Below are 20,385 nucleotides of genomic sequence, written 5' to 3' on the forward strand. Positions count from 1 at the left end.
AATAGACAACAGTGCATTGTATGGGGCAAAATTCTTGATTTTTCTTTTATCCCAAAAATCATTTGGATATTTAGTAGCCTAAAGATCATGTTCTGTGAAGATATTTTGTAAATTTCCTACAGTAAATATATCAAAACGTAATTTTTGATTATTAATATGCATTGCAAAGGACTTAATTTGGGCAACTTCAAATGCTATTTTCTCAATATTTAGATTTTTTTTTTTGCAGCCTCAGATTCCATATATTCATTGGTGTTGCTGTATGCTAATGAAGAGGTCTAGTGGGGACAGCTATGGTGGTATTTTCAGTAGAGATGGGTCTTGTTTTTATATTTATGTAATGTTTTTATCTTGTGTAATCATGTTCCCCACAAAATGTGACATTTTTTCCAGAGTAATACAATTATTTGAAATATCCAACCCATTGATTTTCAAAAACCAAACAGCCTTGTTTTAAAACAACTGTGCTTCTTCTGATGTCATGGTTTTTATTGTGCAGTCCGGATACAACATAACATGTCAGATGGTGAAGTCAGGGCACCAAGTGATCTGATGAAACTAGATACTGAGAGAATAATGGCACTATAATCTGTAAGCGCATGGGCAAAGACAGCTTTCTGCCTTTTGAGCAGAAAATGCATTGTGACAAACGCTGCCTTTCCAGGAATCATCCATCCCTGTGGCTATGGAGGAGAAACGACTGAGATTATTCTGTGTGGATGTGATTTTTTGTGAGAGTGTATGTGTGAAAATATAATCTTTGCTTCTGTTGTACGGTTGGTTACCTGCTGTCTGAATACCATTGTAACTCAGTCAGCCAATTTCGCATTGTATGGATTTATAATGTGCATGTCTTATTAATGAACTAAATTTTAAAAATATCTCTTGCATCTATTTGGCAGAATATTAATGTTCTTATATATATATATATATATATATATATATATACACACACATACACACGCACACATATATATATATATATATATATATATATATATATATATATATATATATATATATATACACACACACACACACACACATATATATATATATATATATATATATACACACACACACACATATATATATATATATACACACACACACACACATATATATATATATATACACACACACACACACATATATACATATATATATATATATATAGTAATGCACTATATAAACCACATTTATGCAATAAAATGCATATTTACTCCATGGTTTAAATGGATCAGCTAATAATAAATGTAGATGATAATACTTATGTAAATGGTTCATCCAAATACTGTTGCACAGATCTTTTCGGTGCAATGTCTATAACTGAAAACTGAGAAGGCGGGGGGAGTGGAAATAAACGTTCAGAGACATTAAACGTTTGGATGGTCTTAAGTTTCAGCCTTGGTTAGCAATGCCCCCCTCTGGTGCACAGACATATTTCTTTTAGGACTGCAGGCATAACAGTGGCAACCCTACAATAATATGATTTATAACCTTTAAAACACCCACACAAAAATGTTGATATTGAAGCAGATAGTATGTACTTATTTTTTTCGAAGACAATGCAACATTGTTTAAGTTGCACAAGGCTTGGATATGTTTAGCTTTTAATGTTTTGTAAGTGTCCTTGTTTGTAAGTATGTTAGTATATGATTGTTTCCATATGCACATTGATTAAAGACAGATAATACAATTGATGTAAACTCATATTAAAGGAATAGTTTGCTAAATTTTTTTTACATTTGCTGCATTTTTTTACTCACCCTCAGGACATTAAGATATATGAGTTTGTTTCTTCATTGGAACAGATTTGGATCAATTTAGCATTACATCATTTGATCAGCAATGGATCTTCTGCAGTGAATGGGTGCCGTCAGAATGAGAGTCCAAAAAGCTGATAAAAACATCACAATAATCCACAAGAGGACTCTTTTTAAGTTTGAAGTTAAAAAAAATCTTAATGATAAATTTGTTTTAATCAAGCAGGTGATTAATCTGGTCGGTTTTTGAAAGCAGCATAGATGTATCCTTCGCTGCCTTTGATATTCCACAATCCTGTGAGTTCCATTCTGTGACCGTTAAGCCAAAAAAATAAAGATGGGGTCTGAAAGTTGTGGTCGGTGGTCAGTTTGTGTGTAAATGTATGTTTCTGAACAACGTTTTCCACTTTTTATGTCATTTCTAGCGAGAAGTTAATATTGCAGTAATGAAATATCCACTTAGTTATCACCAAAGCTCTCTATATTTTGCTGTAGATCGTTAAACCATTACTCCGCCTCAGAAGCCTGTCCGAAATCGGTTTCATGAAGTGCCTCTGGGCAAAAACGCTGCCTGCAAAGTCATTGCCTGATTAGACAGCAAGGCAGCAGTCACCTGCCTAAGTTTTCGGATGCAGCCTCTGTGTGAGTGCTGCTTATATGTGTGTGTAAATGAGGTGCAGGTGTGGCAAGGAGATAGCAGATGCAGTGACTCATTTGAGATGTAGTTCAGGTGTGGTGCAACAGTATGAGAGGTGCTAGTGTCCAAGTGATGATATGGTGACATCTGGTGGTTGATGGGTGGAATTGTCCTGAGTGAAGTGCCCTCTACTGAAGTTCATGGGCACTCCAGCTAATGATCGTGACAGGCACCCTGAAGGTGAGTAAATACCGGTATTTAGCAATTAAAAAAATAAATAAATAAACAATGCCTCATGTCATAAAAAAGACAACTCTATTTTCAATCTCAAATTTGACTTTGGATATCTTTATAGTAAAAAAAAATTACATGTTATTCCTTAGTCAATTGAGATAATATTAATTTCTCTTCACATTCTGAATTAGTGACCCCTTATATGTGTAAGGTGCTCAAGCAGTGATGTTTTAAACCATGTGGATTGTTTTTCATGGTTTGAACAGTGCACTTTGCTAACATATAATATTAAATCTTAAATATACACAACTGAAAGCTTACATTAAAAAAGGCTTATTCTACTGTATGCAATAGATATTACATCGAATAAAAGCCATGCTGTATACTATGCATACATAAAAAAAAAAGTCCTGTAGAATTAGAGACAGATAAGGCACATAAGTATAAAATGAAGTCACTGGTTTGCTAAAATATTTGAAGAAATAAGTGCATCAGTATGAAAAACATTCAAATAGATATAACTATAGATATTTCAAGTGAATTCATACATCAATGTTAAAAACAAATACAAATTAAATAGGCACGTCATTTCGCAAAGCCCTTAATTGATTGACAGGATCATATGCCACCTCACCAAATGGTATACAGTAATATGATAATCTGTACAAAAACTGTCATATGGCATAATAAGTTAAAGGCTTGCTTGAATAAAAGTCATTCATAAATACGCAAACAAAACAAAAAAAAAGCCTATACAATAATTATCTTGCATGCAGACAGTCATTATTTTTGGACTTTTACCTGAAAATGGAAAAAGTTGACTTGAATAAAAGAGATTCTAAAGAAAAAGCAACACAATCATGCAAAAAAAGTTCAGAATCAAGTGCAGTTCTGTTCACTCGTGGTCCTCACACCAGATTTATAAGGCAAGCCTCGGGTGTCAATATCTTCCGGTCTTCCATTTAACTCCTCCACCTTTGATTTGATTGCCAATGCCCTGAACCGTTCATAATATTCATGTGGTCATGATGTGAATGTCTCAATCTGTAAACAACAAACAGACAAAAGTGGGTTAACAAAGTGGCTTTTGCAGATTCAGAAGAGTAACTGATTGAGAAATGTGCTAGTTTATACAAATTACACAGATTTCTGGAATACTTGATTCTGACTGGGCCAGCTGCGGCATTCTGCAAACAGATATTGATACTGTCCATGGGAACTTTTTGTATCAGTCAGCTTATCGGCCAGGTTCACAGAGAACTTGTTCTTGCCTTTAAAAAACGTGAGATGCAGGGCAGTCTCAGGATGCCTTTTTAAAAGTTTAATTTATTTTATCTTGATCAGAATATTTTTAGAATGCCATGTGAGCTACACGCAAGTGTCCGTTAGCATGTATACTTATAGAACACAATAGGAAAGCAGCTCAGTGGATTGCAAACATGCGCTCTGTTTAAAACTTGTTTAAACTGCCGCTACTTTCATGTGTAATCAGTTTTATTATTGCAATGTTCTTGAAGTGTTTGTGTTTTTGCTGCGCACATTTTGTACATTGTAATGGAATTTTTTTCCCTAGTGGAAGCTTTAAGATAATATTAAGATTATAAAATCAGTTTAAGTTTTTAACAGTTAAAATGCACAAGTCATAGCAATGAAATTATCTATATATCTATATATCTTTACACCTTTACACACTTTTTGGTAATTTATATATTTTAAAGTATGGCTTAGTGTCTACGTTTCTGTAAGAACTGTTTCTTGTTGTATATGTTCCACTGAATATTCTCAGTCTAACTGAATACTCACCTTTAATGATGAAATCAATTTGTATTTCTCTGACGTAGGCTTTTCTCTTTGTGGTTGTTGGTGGAATTAGTTTTTCTTGAAGATGAGATCATAAAAATGAGTCAGTGTGAGTGTCACAACACAAAATACAAATCCAGCATTTTACACACATCCATAATTACATTTTCCTTCATTAACTGTTTCTTTATACTCCATACATCCTATATATATCACACATCTGCTGGCTTCAGTTATCTAGGACAGTTACATCATATGAAGTCTTATTTAAATGTAAATCTGATACTTACATTGGCCCAGCTGGTTCGTCATCTTAGGCAGAATGGGAAACAAAACAACGACAATTTTAGTTGGAGGCTGTAATGGTTCCAGTTGGAACAATATTCACATTATTGAATGGATGCTGTAAACTGATTGCATTAAGTAGCCAAAAACAACTCAATGTCATATTGTCTTTCGATATTTAAGATATTGTTGTGCAGTAGAATAACACAGAACAAAGACTTCGCTCCATCAGCTTTTGTGAGAGTAATTAAAAGGCTTGCAGTTTATAACAGAACAAGAACAGAGAAGAAAGACAAACATGCAGCCCACGGAGTGAAAACTACACACACACACACACACACACACACACACACAGACACAGACATATATATATAAATATATGCATCCTATGTTAAATATCACATTACTTTTATATATAACATTGCATTTACATAGCACAGCTATACAAATACACATACACACATTTTCAGCCTTTAAAAATGAAGGGGGACACAAAAATAAAAGGTAAAACCTCATGCTCATGCCAACATGATTGCATCTGAACAGACTCCAGGTGAAGAAGATGTACAGAAATGAAGGTCATTTGAAGGTTAAACAGCAACAGAACAGACAGTAATAATGACAAAATAAAATCCCATGTTAGCCTAAACCACACAAGACTTATATATACACACTAAAGCACAGGAGAACAGTGAATGTGGGCACTACTGTTAGGTTCAATCAAGCTGCATGCAGGTCTTTCACTTACCACAGTGTTTTAGGTTGTGCCATTCAGAGAGAAAGAAACGTGTTAACGTTGTTCATTCTTAATGGCTTAATGATATTAACCACAGTGTCATTTAACGGTAAAATAACGGTGCAGTGATTCACAAGTGGGCTAAATGTGTAGCTGAACCTGAATATATAAACTCAACATTGTATTTTAACATACGTCTGCACACATCCACGAAAAATGCTAAATACTGAACACATTTTAATCAAACAAAACGCATAAATTAGTCGTTTATATTTAATCAATTCCGATGAAAACCACTAGGTGGCGATGCTGGACAGACAAAATCCCATTTAACGTCACTATTAGCCCAAGACATTAAAAGCTTGGTAAACCAGTTCTTGTGGAAATATAGATTGGTAATGAGTATATCTAAGAAATATCACACATAATTGAATCCAAAAGCGGACATTATTGCTTTAAATAGTCTTTAAACATAAAGAGTTCTTTTTATATAAACAATGAGAGCTGAAAGTGAATTTACTGGCATACAGGAATAAAGAAATACATTATACAAGACTGACAGGGTCTCGTTTTCCCTCGCAATGCATTGTGGGTGAGCTTTAAGTGGTGTGGGACTACACCTCTACACACATCAATAATTCACTGCCCGCTACCTACCCTTATACCACAGTCACATTTCTCTCAAATATCAGATTAGAGTCCAGATGACCTAACTCAGGTGACCTACAGGAAAAGAGTGTGTGTGTGTGTGTGTGAGAGATCAGAGTCCAGATGATGTCTATATTGAAACTGGAACCCAGCCTTTTAAACTCACCATCAGGAACATCGTCAGGCTTCTTGCGCTTCTCGTGGATGACGATGATCAGCACCAGGATGATGATCTCGGCGAGGATCCCCAGCACGGGCCACAGGGGCCCCAGGAGGCTCCTGACACGCAGAATTGTTTTCTTGGAGTCAGAGCTGATGATGTTGGTAGCGTTGCACTGGTAATCTCCGCGGTCGGTGGTGATGTTTAGGTCAATGATGGACAGCTCGGTGTAGCCATCCTTGCTGCTGATGAAGTAGCGGCCAGAGGAGTTGTCAATATCCTGGGTGATTGATGGAGTGGGAGGAAAGCCAGTGACAGAAGAAAAAATGAGAGGTGAAAGAAGAAAAGCCAGTCATTATATGCTTAATTAGTGTTTCTATAAAAATATTTACTTTTTATTAAATCATAAATGCTTGACGGTAGCTCAAGTAAAAGAAACTACAAGGAATAGTTAAAAACCTTTTTGCATAACAGTAAAAAAAAAATTGTTTTATAAAGTAAATGTAAGAATAGGCTACATTTTATATTGTTATTAATATTTCAAGGTTAACCCTTAATGGACTTAAAGGGTTAGTTCCCCAAAAAAATCATAATTATATTATTAATAACCCTCATGTTGTTCCAAACCCGTGAGACCTCAGTTCATCTTTGGAACACAGTTTAAGATATTTAAGATTTAGTCCGAGAGCTCTCAGTCCCTCCATTGAAGCTGTGTGTACGGTCTACTGTCCATGTCCAGAAAGGTAAGAAAAACAGCATGGTAAATGGACTGCATTTATACAGCGCTTTCAACAGACCACAAGGCCATCCAAAGCGCTTTACAATTTGCCTCATATTCACCCATTCACACACTCATTCACACACCGACTGCGGTGTCAGCCATTCAAGGCACCATTCAGCTCGTCGGGAGCAGCTGGGGTTAGGGGTTCGCCAGTTCACTGGTTCTTATGCGCTCAACGTTATGACGTCATTGGCGATGATTGCCCTTGATTCAAGCCTTCGGTTTACCCGCGCTCATAACACTAGCACAGAATCAGTTTAGAATCAATCACCAAAAGAATCAGTTCGGTTCAGACGCTCTGTGTGTCGGTCTGCTTCACAACGAATCACACATGCACAGTATCATCAGCTCCTCGGTTCTCGAATCGGATGCGTCTGACAGAACGGTTTGTTTTAACTCAGAGGGAGTGTCAGCTACATTAAAAAAGTGAACAGCTTAAGTCGTTTGTGGATTAATACGTACTGAAGACATGAACCATTTGAAACGATTCAGTTCGATTTGGTGAACTGGTTAAAAAAGATCCAGTTACATCGAATGATTCGTTCGCGAACCGGATATCACTAAACTGCAGTGTTTTGAAATCTCTCACAACAGACACGGAAGTCTTAGTTTTTGCTATTTTTGGACCAAAATGTATTTTCGATGCTTAAAAAAATTCTAACGGACCCTTTGATGTCACATGGACTACTTTGATGATGTTGTTCTTACCTTTCTGGACATGGACAGTATACCGTACACACAGCTTCAAAGCAGGGACTGAGAGCTCTCAGACTAAATCTAAAATATCTTAAACTGTGTTCCAAAGATAAAAGGAGGTCTTACATGTTTGGAACAGCATAAGGGTGAGTTATTAATGACATAATTTAGATTTTTGGGTGAACTAACCCTTTAAGTAAGTTTAGGTTAACTTTTTTTTCCATATACATGTTTGTAGAAAAATAATCTTAATATGTAAGGTATTATTGAGAGATACAAATTAACTGATATTTATTTTATATTTTAGTCTGTTATACTGTAAAAATCTCATTGATTACATTACAAGCCATCCGAATTATTACTGTAATTCTCTTATTATTTTGTAATTAACTGTAACAACTTTCATCTTCAAGTATGAGCACTCACTATATCATACTATATGAGCCATAAAAGTCTGATGTTTTAAATATGAAGCTTTTAAAACTTTTTAAAAACATTCTTATCTAAACGTTCAATAAACATTATTAAAAAAAATGGATTTTAGAACATTTACTTAATATGCTTTATAGGGTTAAAACAACTTGCTAAGTAGATGAATTTTCTTTGTGGGGTGGAACTGTCTCTTTAAAACGACCAAACAGAAGATTGAAGGTTCACTTATGTGTCAAAATGACCATACCATACTGATGTTGTTAATAAGTTTGTACCAGCTCCATGTGGGATAAGGATAAACCACAGATTTGCAGTAGATGACAGCCTTTTCACCCTCATACTTATTCTCGCTGATCTTGTACCCCGTGATGTTTGGTGCAGCTACGAGAGGAGAGCAGAAGGACAGTGAGACCTTCACTATCAGAACAGATTTCATTGCGTAAACCTTATTAAGCACTCTGATATTCTTTCACTACATGGACATTTGCAGTGTCATATTTGTGTGGTTAATATAGCTTGAAACTAGTGGTGGATCAGCAAATATTAAGAAAATATACTGTACCATGATTGCCCCAACGCATGAGAATAAATCAAAAACCCACAGTCCACAGCGATTTGAAGTGCTGTCACACAAGCCGATTTAGACAAAAATGCTAAAAGCAGTGAAACCAATGATGTTTTCTCCATAACTTTTATTTATTTGGTTGACCTTTTTTCTCCAAAGTGATTTACAGTGCATTTGAGTTCAAATTTAACCCATGAATAACTCAGGATTCAAAGCTGTGGCTTTTCTGAAATTGCTGAAATGAGTGTGCTGGTTCAAGATCTCGTTTAATTTAATGTTATTTAAACAGACCAAAAAAATCATAATAATAAGCCTAGGGATGCGCCAACGACATTGTTATATTATTATTACTCTGGCTGATGAAGACAAAATAAAAATAAATAAATCTATACTACATTTTTAATATTTCACATTATAACAGTGTCAAATCTATATTAACTTAAATTAGTGTTTTTAAAGATTAACATTCTGTGAGTGTTAGACAACTGGAAAATTGTTACATCAAAAGCATTAACAATTTTTACCGCCCCTAAACCTTGATACTTGCTGTTGTTACTGACATATTGAATCTAATATGTTTATTTCTCAAAGGACTACAGGTGCTGGTCATATAATTAGAAACATCAAAAAGTTGATTTATTTCACTAATTCAATTCAAAAAGTGAAACGTGTATATAATATTTATTCATTACATTCATTCGTTATAACCTTCAGCTCTTCTGCATTGTTGGGTCTAGCATATCACATCTTCCTCTTCACAATACGGTACCCCATAGACTTTCTATGGGGTTAAGGTCAGGCGAGTTTTCTGGCCAATTAAGAACAGGGATACCATGGTCCTTAAACCAGGTACTGGAAGATTTGGCACTTTGTGCAGGTGACAAGTCCTGTTGGAAAATGAAATCTGCATCTCCATGAAGTTGGTCAGCAGCAGGAAGCATGAAGTGCTCTAAAACTTCCTGGTATACGGCTGTGATGACCTTGGACCTCAGAAAACACAATTGACCAACACCAGCAGATGACATGGCACCCCAAACCATCACTGACTGTGGAAACTTTACACTGGACCTCAAGCAATGTGGATTGTGTGTCTCTCGCTCTCCTTTCTTCCTCCAGACTCTGGGACCCTGATATCCAAAGGAAATGCAATATGTACTTTCATCAGATAACATAACTTTAGACTACTCAGCAGTCCAGTCCAGTCTTTTTTGTCTTTAGCCCAGGCGAGACGCTTCGAGTGTCTTGACACAAGGAAACCCATGTCTTGTATATGTCTGTGTGTAGTGGTTTTTGAAGCACTGACTCCAGCTGCAGTCCACTCTTTGTGAATCTCCCCTACATTTTTGAATGGGTTTTGTTTCACAATCCTCTCCAAGGTGCGGGTGTACACTTTTTTTCTACCACATCTTTTCCTTTCCTTCGCCTCTCTATTAATGTGCTTGGACACAGAGCTCTGTGAACAGCCAGCCTCTTTTGCAATGACCTTTTGTGTCTTGCCCTCCTTGTGCAAGGTGTCAATGGTCGTCTTTTGGACAACTGTCAATTCAGCAGTCTTCCCCATGATTGTGTAGCCTATAGAACTAAACTGAGAGACCATTTAAAGGCTTTGCAGGTGTTATGAGTTCATTAGCTGATTAGAGTGTGGCACCAGGTGTCTTCAATAATGAACCTTTTCACAATATTATAATATTTTCTGAGATACTGAATTTAGTAATTTTCCTTAGTTGTCAGTTATAATCATCAAAATTAAAAGAAATAAACATTTGAAATATATTAGTCTGTGTGTAATGAATGAATGAATTGTATAATTATAATTGTATAATTACCTTTAAAGTTGTTCAAAATGAACTATACTTTTCTATAATTATATACTACTTAATATAATACTTAATATTCCAAACAATTTATTCACATTCATCCTGTACTGGCTGGTGAACAAAACCTGTATGTCTTTGCACTCAACTAACCAAGCTCACATTCATGCTGTCATGGCCGTTGAGAGCGTCCAAGCCCCTCTCTGACATGTCCAATATGGAAAGACAAGCTGACCCCATAGACAGGTTTAAAATGTCAACACTCATCCAAACCAACTGAAAATCATACTCCAGTGAACATTCAATTCCTATACTTTTTTAGCATCTTACCTTTTATCTCAATTGTGGCATTTGCTGTGGGGGCGGAATCGAACGTGAACACACACATATACACGCCCGAGTTCTCTCGCTTTGGTTTTTCAAGTCTGTATAATGGATAAAACACATTATGCTTATAAAGTGAAGGTAACAGCTATTCTTTTATTCTTTGAAGTGGCATAATATAAAATGTCTCAGAATGACACACCCACAGGTAAAGAGAAATCTAATGCAGGTTAAGTGTTAGGAGTACTAGTGTGCCTACTAGTCTGTCTCTGATGAGATTAGGAGTCAGGCAGAGAGATTAACAACACATGTTGGTAGAGACAGAGCCCTCGTTCAGGATTTTTCAGCAATGCAAAGCAGAGCGGCATCAACAAACACTCAGCCAGAGCCTGAGAGTCACTGAGACAATACATTTACAAAACAAAAGACCCATGTAATACACATGATTAGAAGACTAAAATGGCAAATTTTGAACTGATAGCATAAAATTACATTAAGGTCAATGTTTTTGCAATACAATTTACAATAGTCATTAGTAATTAATCTATTATTAAATCAATGTATGCAGTCTACTGAGTTACAAGTAAAAGTGTCAGTATATATATGCACAAATATGTATATTATAAATATGTAAACATACATTTATAAGTATAATTATAGCCAATATACACTTATTACTAGTAGGGCTGAAACTACTAAATTTAGCTGATTGATTAATATGTTAATTTATGTTCATATACTATACACTATGAACAAAAATGGTTTAAAATATCAAGTTGGATGTGGCAGTCTGGTCATATGATTTTTTTTTGTACAATATTAAAAATATATATATAAGTATTAAAATATGATGTGACACCATTCAGTTGAACGTAAATCTAATTTGAATAACTAAGTTTGGTATATATTATTATGAATGAACAAGCAAAATAGATTATGACATTGAAATGAATGAGTGAAAATTAGGCTATAATATGTGCACACACACACACACACACACACACACACACAGCACCTACTTGTATTCTGTGTTTTTGACACTGGCCCTTGTTTTAGCGATCTCCTCCCCATTCTTCATCCAGAAGCTCTCATGGTGTTTGCTTTGGGATGATGTAAGGTTGCACTGGAGCGTGACTGGTTTTACTGAACCCTTGGGTAGAATTATGTGATCCGTTGAATGAATTGTTGGTTCTGGAAATACAGATGCATCGGTCAAAATTTCTTTTTGAATCTTATAGGACTTAGAATGTTTATTTATTTATTTTTTAAATATATACTATAAAATGTATAATAAACGTCTAAAATTCTGCAAACAAACACAAACATAATAGGCTACTAAATCCTGAAACGTAAAGTCTATTATTATTATAGTCTCATTTACACACTATTATAGTTTATTATTTATTTATTTTTTAGATTTAGTTTATTCAGTTTGAACTTAAAAAATATTTGGAAACTACATTAGCGTAAATAATTAAAAAATTAAAAAATTTGGAATTTGGAAACTACAGTAGCGTTAATAATGAAAAAATTAAAAACGTCTGGGGAAATGTAAAAGTTTGACGAAATCATTAGAATTAAGCTAGAAAAGCCGCACGGACCATTTATCGGATCGGACCAGTGAATGAAGCTGCTGCAAGCTGAGCTGACCTGAGCTCACACACATTAGTCATGCGACAGACAACAGACTCCGTGAGAATCGTTTGAATGAACCTGCAATTTTCGGTGCAAAACCCAGACGAAAGAAAAGCGCGCAGTCGTGAGGCAATCCGCTGCTTCAGCGAAAATTTATACCAGTGCCCCAAATTTACACAACGTTAATGTTACTACAACAAACCTTTAAGAGGGGAGCATAAAACAGAAGACATATTCGTCTTAGCACACTAATTAACTGTACAGTAAAAGTGTTTTAATGGTTTATTCATATTGAGTATTGTTATGCATCTATTAGAATACCCTATAATTACAGCAATTTCTCTTATGAAGCTAGATTGATTGACATGTTTTTTTAAATGTGTTGTACTAAATGTGTTTATACTTATGTTTTAGACAATGGACTTTTTCGTGAAGGAAAAGTTGCAACAATAGAATTTCTGCCTGTTAACTGAAACATTTCAAGGTAAGTAACCTATTTAAATTAATTGATACATAAGTTTTCAATTTTACTTAGACCTAAGACTTCCAAAAATTATGAAAAAAGACAAATGAGGTGAAATAAGTGTATTGCTGCATTCCGTCCAACAAAGCTTCCTTTCATTTACAGTGTACTTTTGTTCCTCCCTACAAGTCCAAATCAGTCAAAGGGTAAAGGGTGATAAAATTTACTCACATTAGCCGCAAATATTGCCACAATTTCTGGAGGGAGTGAAAACTGGTTTAGTCTGTCTCTAAGTGCAAATGATAGTAGATCCCCACAAAGACTGTAAAAATGTAAACTGTGAGCTTAGTTTTTTTTTTTTTTTTTTACTTGTGCTTTCTCTGTACTTTTGTCATTTAAAGACCTTCATGCTGTCTGCACCATACCACACAAATGGAAAAATGGTGTGCACATCATACACGGAAATGAAGCGGTCCTTCATTGACATTCAACCTGTAAGTAAAAGCAACACTTAAAATTACATTGCCCTGTGTAGTCAAGTCACCTTTATTTATTTTGTATAAGACACACGTTGTACAATACAAATCGTCCCAAGAAGATATTTTGAAAAAAAATAAATGATGACAGAATTAAAATTTTTGGGTGAATTATCACTTTAACCAATTTAAATTCGCTATAGATTTTAACTCATTTAAATGGACTAATTTGTAAAGTGTGTGTATCAATGAAATATCATCACAATGCATGTTAACTGAACTTTTTTTAATTTTTATTTTATTTTAAGGTTGGCACTAATTAGTGCTGTACTTGAATCACGAGACAAGCCAGAATCCACATGTCCTGGTGCTTGGTGACAAGAAAAACTCCTCCCAAGTTTTTATTATTTTAAACGGGGAGGCGATGGAACAGAAGACGACACTACAAGCAGTCGATCTGTGTTTCAAACATTTCTTTGTAAATGACATCTACTTCCCAAAGCCCTCTGCTCATATTTGAGAGTTTTGGGATAACACAGTCTTTAATAGTTTCTTCTGCACATTGTCTTCTCCTTAAAAACTTTGTATTTAGAAATCAATAAAAAACTTTTTATTTTATTGATCATCAGTAGGTCCAAGCAGCTAGTATATTTATTTTATGATTATTTTTTGTTTTTATTATTATATGTTATGTTAATTTTATTTGAAAGTCATAACATTTGCCAAGTGTGGTAACCGAGCGGCAACCTCCCGCTCTCTCTCGTGAAGCCAATAAGGAAGTGACTAAAACTGCAATTCATCGACTGGCCGCTTGCGGCTGGCTGCAGAAGAGAGTCAGTCCCATAGACTCCTCATGTTAAAATGCCCAACTTTACAGCAGGAAAAAAACATGTTTACAGCCTGGTTCAAAAAAAGATTTTGGTCTATATTGCTAATTTCGCCCGTCATGACAACTGTGAGGGAGTGAATTTTTTTAGAACTAATCCGTTTAAATTATATTAAGCCTTAAAGTTCTGCATAATTAAGGGCGTGGCCACTTGAGTGACAGGTGGATTGCCGCTGCTGACAATGTCGTCGCGCTAGGTGGGCGTGGCTTCAGCAATCAGCTCTCGCTTTTTTGCCAAGGGGCAAGGAACTCGACCGGAAGTTGAAGTCGGGTGGGGGCTGCCATCTTTTAGCAGAACTTCACTTGCGTTACCTTTCCCATTGACTCCCATTCATTTTGGCGTCACTTTGACAGCGAATAACTTTACATCTGAGGCGTTTAAAGACTCTGTTTGTCCATTATTTATCTCTAAAGATACACGACAATGTATAAAGGGCTCCATTACCTTCTATGTTACATTATGGCCCCGTATAAACAGTTTTTGTAAAAAATAGGCTAACGATTGCGTCATAACAACTCGGCTCTCTGTCGCATTACCGTAAAGACAGGAGGAGAAGCTCGCAGGCAATTAACTTAATGTGGCGTACTGTCGTTACATTTTAAAATACTATACAAAATAATTAATCAGAATACTTACTCCTGCTCACTCACGACAAAGAACTCCCCGCTCAAGCTCGCCGTCTCTGCAAGATTAACGATGGCAGTTTTCACGCACAGCTACTAGAAGATTTACATCTGCCAGACAGGTTGCTGACGTCGTCAAGCTTCGTTTGAGTCTGCGCGTCAGAAACGGAAGTGCTAAAAAATGCTAAAACTGGGCTTCATTTGTCTCAATTGAGTTCCAATGGGGTCGCTGTGTCCATTTCTTTTACTGTCTATGTTTTTTGCCCATTTCGATCAAGTATCCCAGAGTGCAGTCTGGACGATGGGGCGGGGCGACACGTTGGGGCGGAGCGACACGTGTCGCCCCGCCCACCTCAGCGGTTATTGGTTTATGATTAAGATGAGCTTATTGGTGTACAGATGAGTGACGATTTTACAGCTTATTGGTATAGAGAATTATGACGCTATTAGCAGGATTGGAATGCGGAAGTAGACACTAAGATGAATAAACTTTTAATATAAATTAAAAAGTGAATATACATGTTTTTGCATTTATTGTTGCATTTCCATAACATCCCGTATAAATACAAAGAGTTTTGGATTACGACGAACAGAATAAAAATAAATGGTCTACTCCCTCAATGGCTGTAGTGTAGACACTACCTCGGCATTACTCGCTGGTTTGAAAATGACATGGCAATATTATGCGAAGTATGGTTATGTAGATAGTCATGGAGTACCTTGATTTATATATTCAAATAATATATACATACATATATATGTGTGTGTGTGTCGTGTGTGTAACAAATTGTCACCAGTCTCTGAACGTCACCAATAATATTCTGAACATTCCCTTGGCCCCTACGAAAATTTACTATGGTTCTGCTACAGTAACTATAGTAAAACTATGGTGTTTTTATAATTACAGCTCACAGTAATTAATGTGCCAACAAATATTTTTACTACAATAAATCCATGGTTACTTTTTGCAAGGAAGGAACTATACAGGTTCTAAAGAACTTGCCCAAAAACACTTGTTACTTTCTGTTATTTGTTTTCTGAACTGCACTACTGAAAACCTCATTAATCCTCACAATCCTGTCACAACTAAACTAAGAATCCATTATGAGCAATGCATAGCAAATCATGTTATCATCAAATATGAGAAACCTTAAAGAATGATAGACTGATGTAAATGACTGAAACCTGTTGTCATGCACGTGTTTTCCATAGCTTTTTTATTAAAACATTATACAGTGCAAAGTTTAACTTTAAATTACATCAATTAATAATCAAAACCAGTTATTTCCCTTCAATGAACTTAACACACAAATGTGTTTCATGCCGCAAAAAAAAAAAAAAAAAAAAAAAAAACAGTCTTTGGAACAAAATCCTGTGTAAACAAAAGCCCAGAAGATCACCACGCCGGTCTCTTCCCTGTACCCTGGTGGGTTAAACTTGAAAAGGGCTCTGCACTGCAAGCGTTCCCTGATGCTGTACATCCGTCTGAACTCGTTCCGGTCAGGAGACAGGAGGACAATTCTTCCAGTTGGCCACAACTTATAGTGTAAAGACAAAATACATGAAAGATAATAATAATAATACAAAAAAAGTTTAACAGCCTTCTACTACAAAATTCAATTGGAGAATGAGCATTAAACGGGGAAATCTTACTCTCTAGCCAGGCAAACTGTGCCGCTTTCCGAAAAACTTCGGAGCACAACCCTAAACCATCTGCAAACCAGAGAAAGTGTCAAATATGCAGAGTCACCCGCCGACAAAATAACTTCCCTGAGGATTTCCAGTGGAAGCTGTTGAATCAAAAACATACATAGGTTTATTTATATATGTATATAAAAGTTATTAAACATTATATAAACACTGAATGCAGACAACCTTGCTTTAAACAAACTCTCATTAAAAACTCTATAGATTGTTGTCACAACTGCATACTCATTCTTTTATAATAACACTAATAAAATGTTAATATATACAGTACTGTGCAGAAGTTTTAGTATTTTCACATTGAAAAAAAAAACTGTTTTAAGCCAATTATTTATATCTTTTGCTGTTGTGTGTCAGTAGGATATATTAGTTTACATTTCCACACATTCATTTTGCCATTAATTGTAATAATCCAGTGAGATATTTGTATATATTTGTATGCACGATCCACATGAAGATCTTTTACATTGAATATAAATATTTCTATCTTATATGGTGAACAAAATCCACATTAGATCGCAAACAGAAGTTATTTAAAAAACTTGCTGCTGTCTGAAAATGAATTAAGCTGAAATGTTTTTAAATGTCCTTGATGCTGATGTTAACTGATAGTTATATATTAAATAATCCACAGTATTGACCAATATAGTACTTGTACATAATACCAATTTCACATCTGAACAACTATGTAGCTGTAATAACTAAAATACCTCTGCATGTACACACATATGTAATTATTAGTTCTTAATGAATGTAATAACCTGCTTTGCTGGACTCTGCCTGAAGACATGGTGAATGGTGAAGTTCTCCTCAGTGGTTGAGCTCTAAAAGAACAAATGTCAAGAGGTAGGTATATTGCTAGATATAGTACAGAGTAATGTTTCATGTAGCAACATTCAAACAGCTACATACATTTGCGGAGTAAAGCTGTCCGGGAGAACAGAACACCACCACCTCCTGATCATGTCATCCTGAAAAATAATAATAATAATAATATACACACAAAAATCATGCATGTCTGTTCAAATAACTTGACAAATGTGATGCCATACCTCTGTAAAATCGAACCTATGAACTAAAGCCATGTACAGAGTGTACTGTTACAATCCACAAAGAACAATAAAATGAGCAATTTATAACAATTATTAACAATAATTATTCAAATTGAACGTACCATGGATAAATAAATGATCGAACATCGCATTTCATATTATAAGATATTTACACAACCACTTTTACTCACCTCAAGCAATCAACGGAATAGCGTTATTACTCTGCTGCTGTAGTTGCCACCGTTCTGTTTGTTTCAACGCAAACTGCCCCCTGCTGGCTCGGAGGAAAATGTCAAAGGCGGGGAAAACAAATATGGGCGGGGCGACACGTGTCGCTCCGCCTCGAAGTGTCGCCCCGCCCCATCGTCCAGACTGCACTCTGGGGTTACTCATTTCGATTATCCGGGAGAGTCGCGCGGTGACGCGCTGCCAAGATGGCGACGGCCCGCTCTGCACACTTTAGGCTTCAAAACCACTATTGAGGAGTCTATGGGTGATGTCACGGACACTACGTACATATTTCTTTAGTCTATGGTGGTAACCCATACTCAGAATTGGTGCTCTGCATTTAGCCCATCCAAGTGCACAAACACAGCAGCGAGAAGTGAACACACACCTGGAGCAGTGAGCAGCTATAGATCCAGATGATGCAATTGATTATAGCACTCTGACTCTGACACATGTGTGGGTGTGCTGATAGACAGGCAGTTTCCATAGAAGCATGCTACAGCAGTTGAGCAGGCCTTTAAGAAGAGGAAGACTGCCAACCACAATGCATGCATATCTGCCACCTCCCTCCCCCCACTAACCGCTATGCAAGCTGATTGCATTCACACGTATGAAGTCCCGCTAAGTGTCAACATAGTGTGATACGTGTTTGTTGTGTGCATTTCACCATATGGCAACATAGGAACAAAACTTGTTCCTATCGAGTGATCAATCAACAGTGCTTTCTAATTAAACAAAAATTTTGAAAGGAAAAACAAAAGAGACAATGCATTTGGGCACATTTAAAAGATGTCAAAAGAAAAAAAGAAAAGAAAAGCATAAAGACACAAACATAAATAATTTATGAAAGGAAAGCCATAATATTTGAACAACAGCCACTGACAGGTGTTTACTATTTTATGATATGCTTTTAATGTTCTATTTAAATTTTTTTTATTTGTCCTTGTTCTAGTGTTTATATTGTACCATGTGTTTTGTATATCCCATATACACCTTTAAAAGTCAAATATCTAACAGAAGAGAAAAATACAAACAAATGTGACTACGCTAATCATTACTTAGTTGAGTCAGTCAGAATGGAAATGGGGGTTTGTGCTTGATAAAATACCAATAGCACTGTGATGGGTATTGAAGAGAGAGGACTCAAATGCGAGGGCAAAATGACAGTCTTTAATCCAACAAAGGAAAGCCACAGGAAAATCCAACTAAGGAGTACAAAGATGAAAACTAAGGAAGACCCGAAGGCTGGGTTAAACTAACACAGGAAACCTCCGTGGCCGGAACAACCAGAAGGCTGGCGAGATGGAGGCTTTGACTGGGCTCAGGGGAGAGCCGGGGATCGGAGCTCGCAGTGCGGAGCGGTCGCGGCGAAGAACAGCAGGTAAGGTTCTGTGGGGTATAATGGGTGAGCACAGAGATGTACAGGTAACGATAGTAGACAACTAACTTCACCCCGACTAGACAGGACAGGACGAGACCAACAGCTAACACGGACGCCAAAGGCAACGGCTTCATACGGAAGTAACAATCTGACAATGAGACACGGGAACGAGAGGGTAGAAGTAGCCCAAATAACAAGGCAAGATGAGAACCAGGTGGAGGGGGAATTATCTTAATGAGAAGTGAAGACAGCTGTGACACAGAAGCGAAGAGCGAGGGAGACAGGAGGGGAAAAACCAGCAGGGGGAGACAGAGGGAGAAGAAGAGAGAGATAGAGACAGGATCATGACAAGACCATGACAGTACCCTCTCCTCAAAGAGCGCCTCCAGGCGCTCCAGCGGGGAAATGCTGGCGAGACCGGAGGAAATCATCAATGAGCGAGGGGTCCAGGATATCCTTAGGGGAGACCCAACTCCTCTCCTCAGGACCATACCCCTGCCAATCGACTAAGTATTGGTATCCACGACCCCGACGCCGCCTATCTATGATCCTGCGGACGGTGTAGACCGGGGAGTCTTCGATACGAACGGCAGAGAAGGACGTGGGAGGGGGGGAGCGAGAGGTCGGTTTAATGCAGGAGACGTGAAACACCGGGTGAACACGACGAAGATTATGCGGCAACCGGAGTTTGACGGCGACAGGGTTAACGATCTTGACAATGCGGAACGGCCCGATGAAGCGGGGAGCCAGTTTACGGGAGTCAGACTGGAGGGGTAAATTAGATGTAGAAAGCCAAACCCTCTGACCCGCGGCATAGCGAGGACTCTTGACACGCGATTTATTGGCAGCCACGCACATGCGTCTCTTAGAACGGCAAAGTGCGGATCTCACCCTCTTCCAGGTTCGTTTACAGCGACTGATAAAGGTCTGAACGGACGGGCAGTGAGAATCGGTCTCTTGGGACAAAAATAAGGGCGGTTGATAGCCGAGGCAACATTGAAAGGGAGAGATACCAGAGGCCGAGGAGGGGAGGGAATTATGAGCATACTCAGCCCAGG

At 36.9% G+C, this 20,385-nt stretch overlaps 1 protein-coding gene across 3 annotated transcripts in view; it reads right to left on the reverse strand.

Annotated features, from left to right (window-relative positions):
* Positions 1 to 2,790: 2,790 nt before the first annotated feature.
* nptna (neuroplastin a) overlaps positions 2,791 to 20,385 on the reverse strand; it is a 36,512-nt gene continuing 18,917 nt past the window's right edge. For 2 of the 3 annotated variants that reach the window (XM_026202884.1, XM_026202883.1), the window contains exons 2-8: positions 11,898 to 12,069; positions 10,885 to 10,979; positions 8,423 to 8,556; positions 6,273 to 6,546; positions 4,728 to 4,749; positions 4,441 to 4,515; positions 2,791 to 3,681 (exon numbers count right to left, since the gene is read on the reverse strand). In XM_026202884.1, coding sequence (XP_026058669.1) covers positions 4,455 to 4,515; positions 4,728 to 4,749; positions 6,273 to 6,546; positions 8,423 to 8,556; positions 10,885 to 10,979; positions 11,898 to 12,069 — 758 coding nt within the window. In that variant the 3' untranslated portion in view covers positions 2,791 to 3,681; positions 4,441 to 4,454. The remainder of the gene's footprint in view (positions 3,682 to 4,440; positions 4,516 to 4,727; positions 4,750 to 6,272; positions 6,547 to 8,422; positions 8,557 to 10,884; positions 10,980 to 11,897; positions 12,070 to 20,385) is intronic. The other variant, XM_026202885.1, reaches the window with a different exon arrangement.

The sequence above is a fragment of the Carassius auratus genome, chromosome 25, assembly GCF_003368295.1.
Source record: "Carassius auratus strain Wakin chromosome 25, ASM336829v1, whole genome shotgun sequence".
Classification (NCBI taxonomy): domain Eukaryota; kingdom Metazoa; phylum Chordata; class Actinopteri; order Cypriniformes; family Cyprinidae; genus Carassius; species Carassius auratus.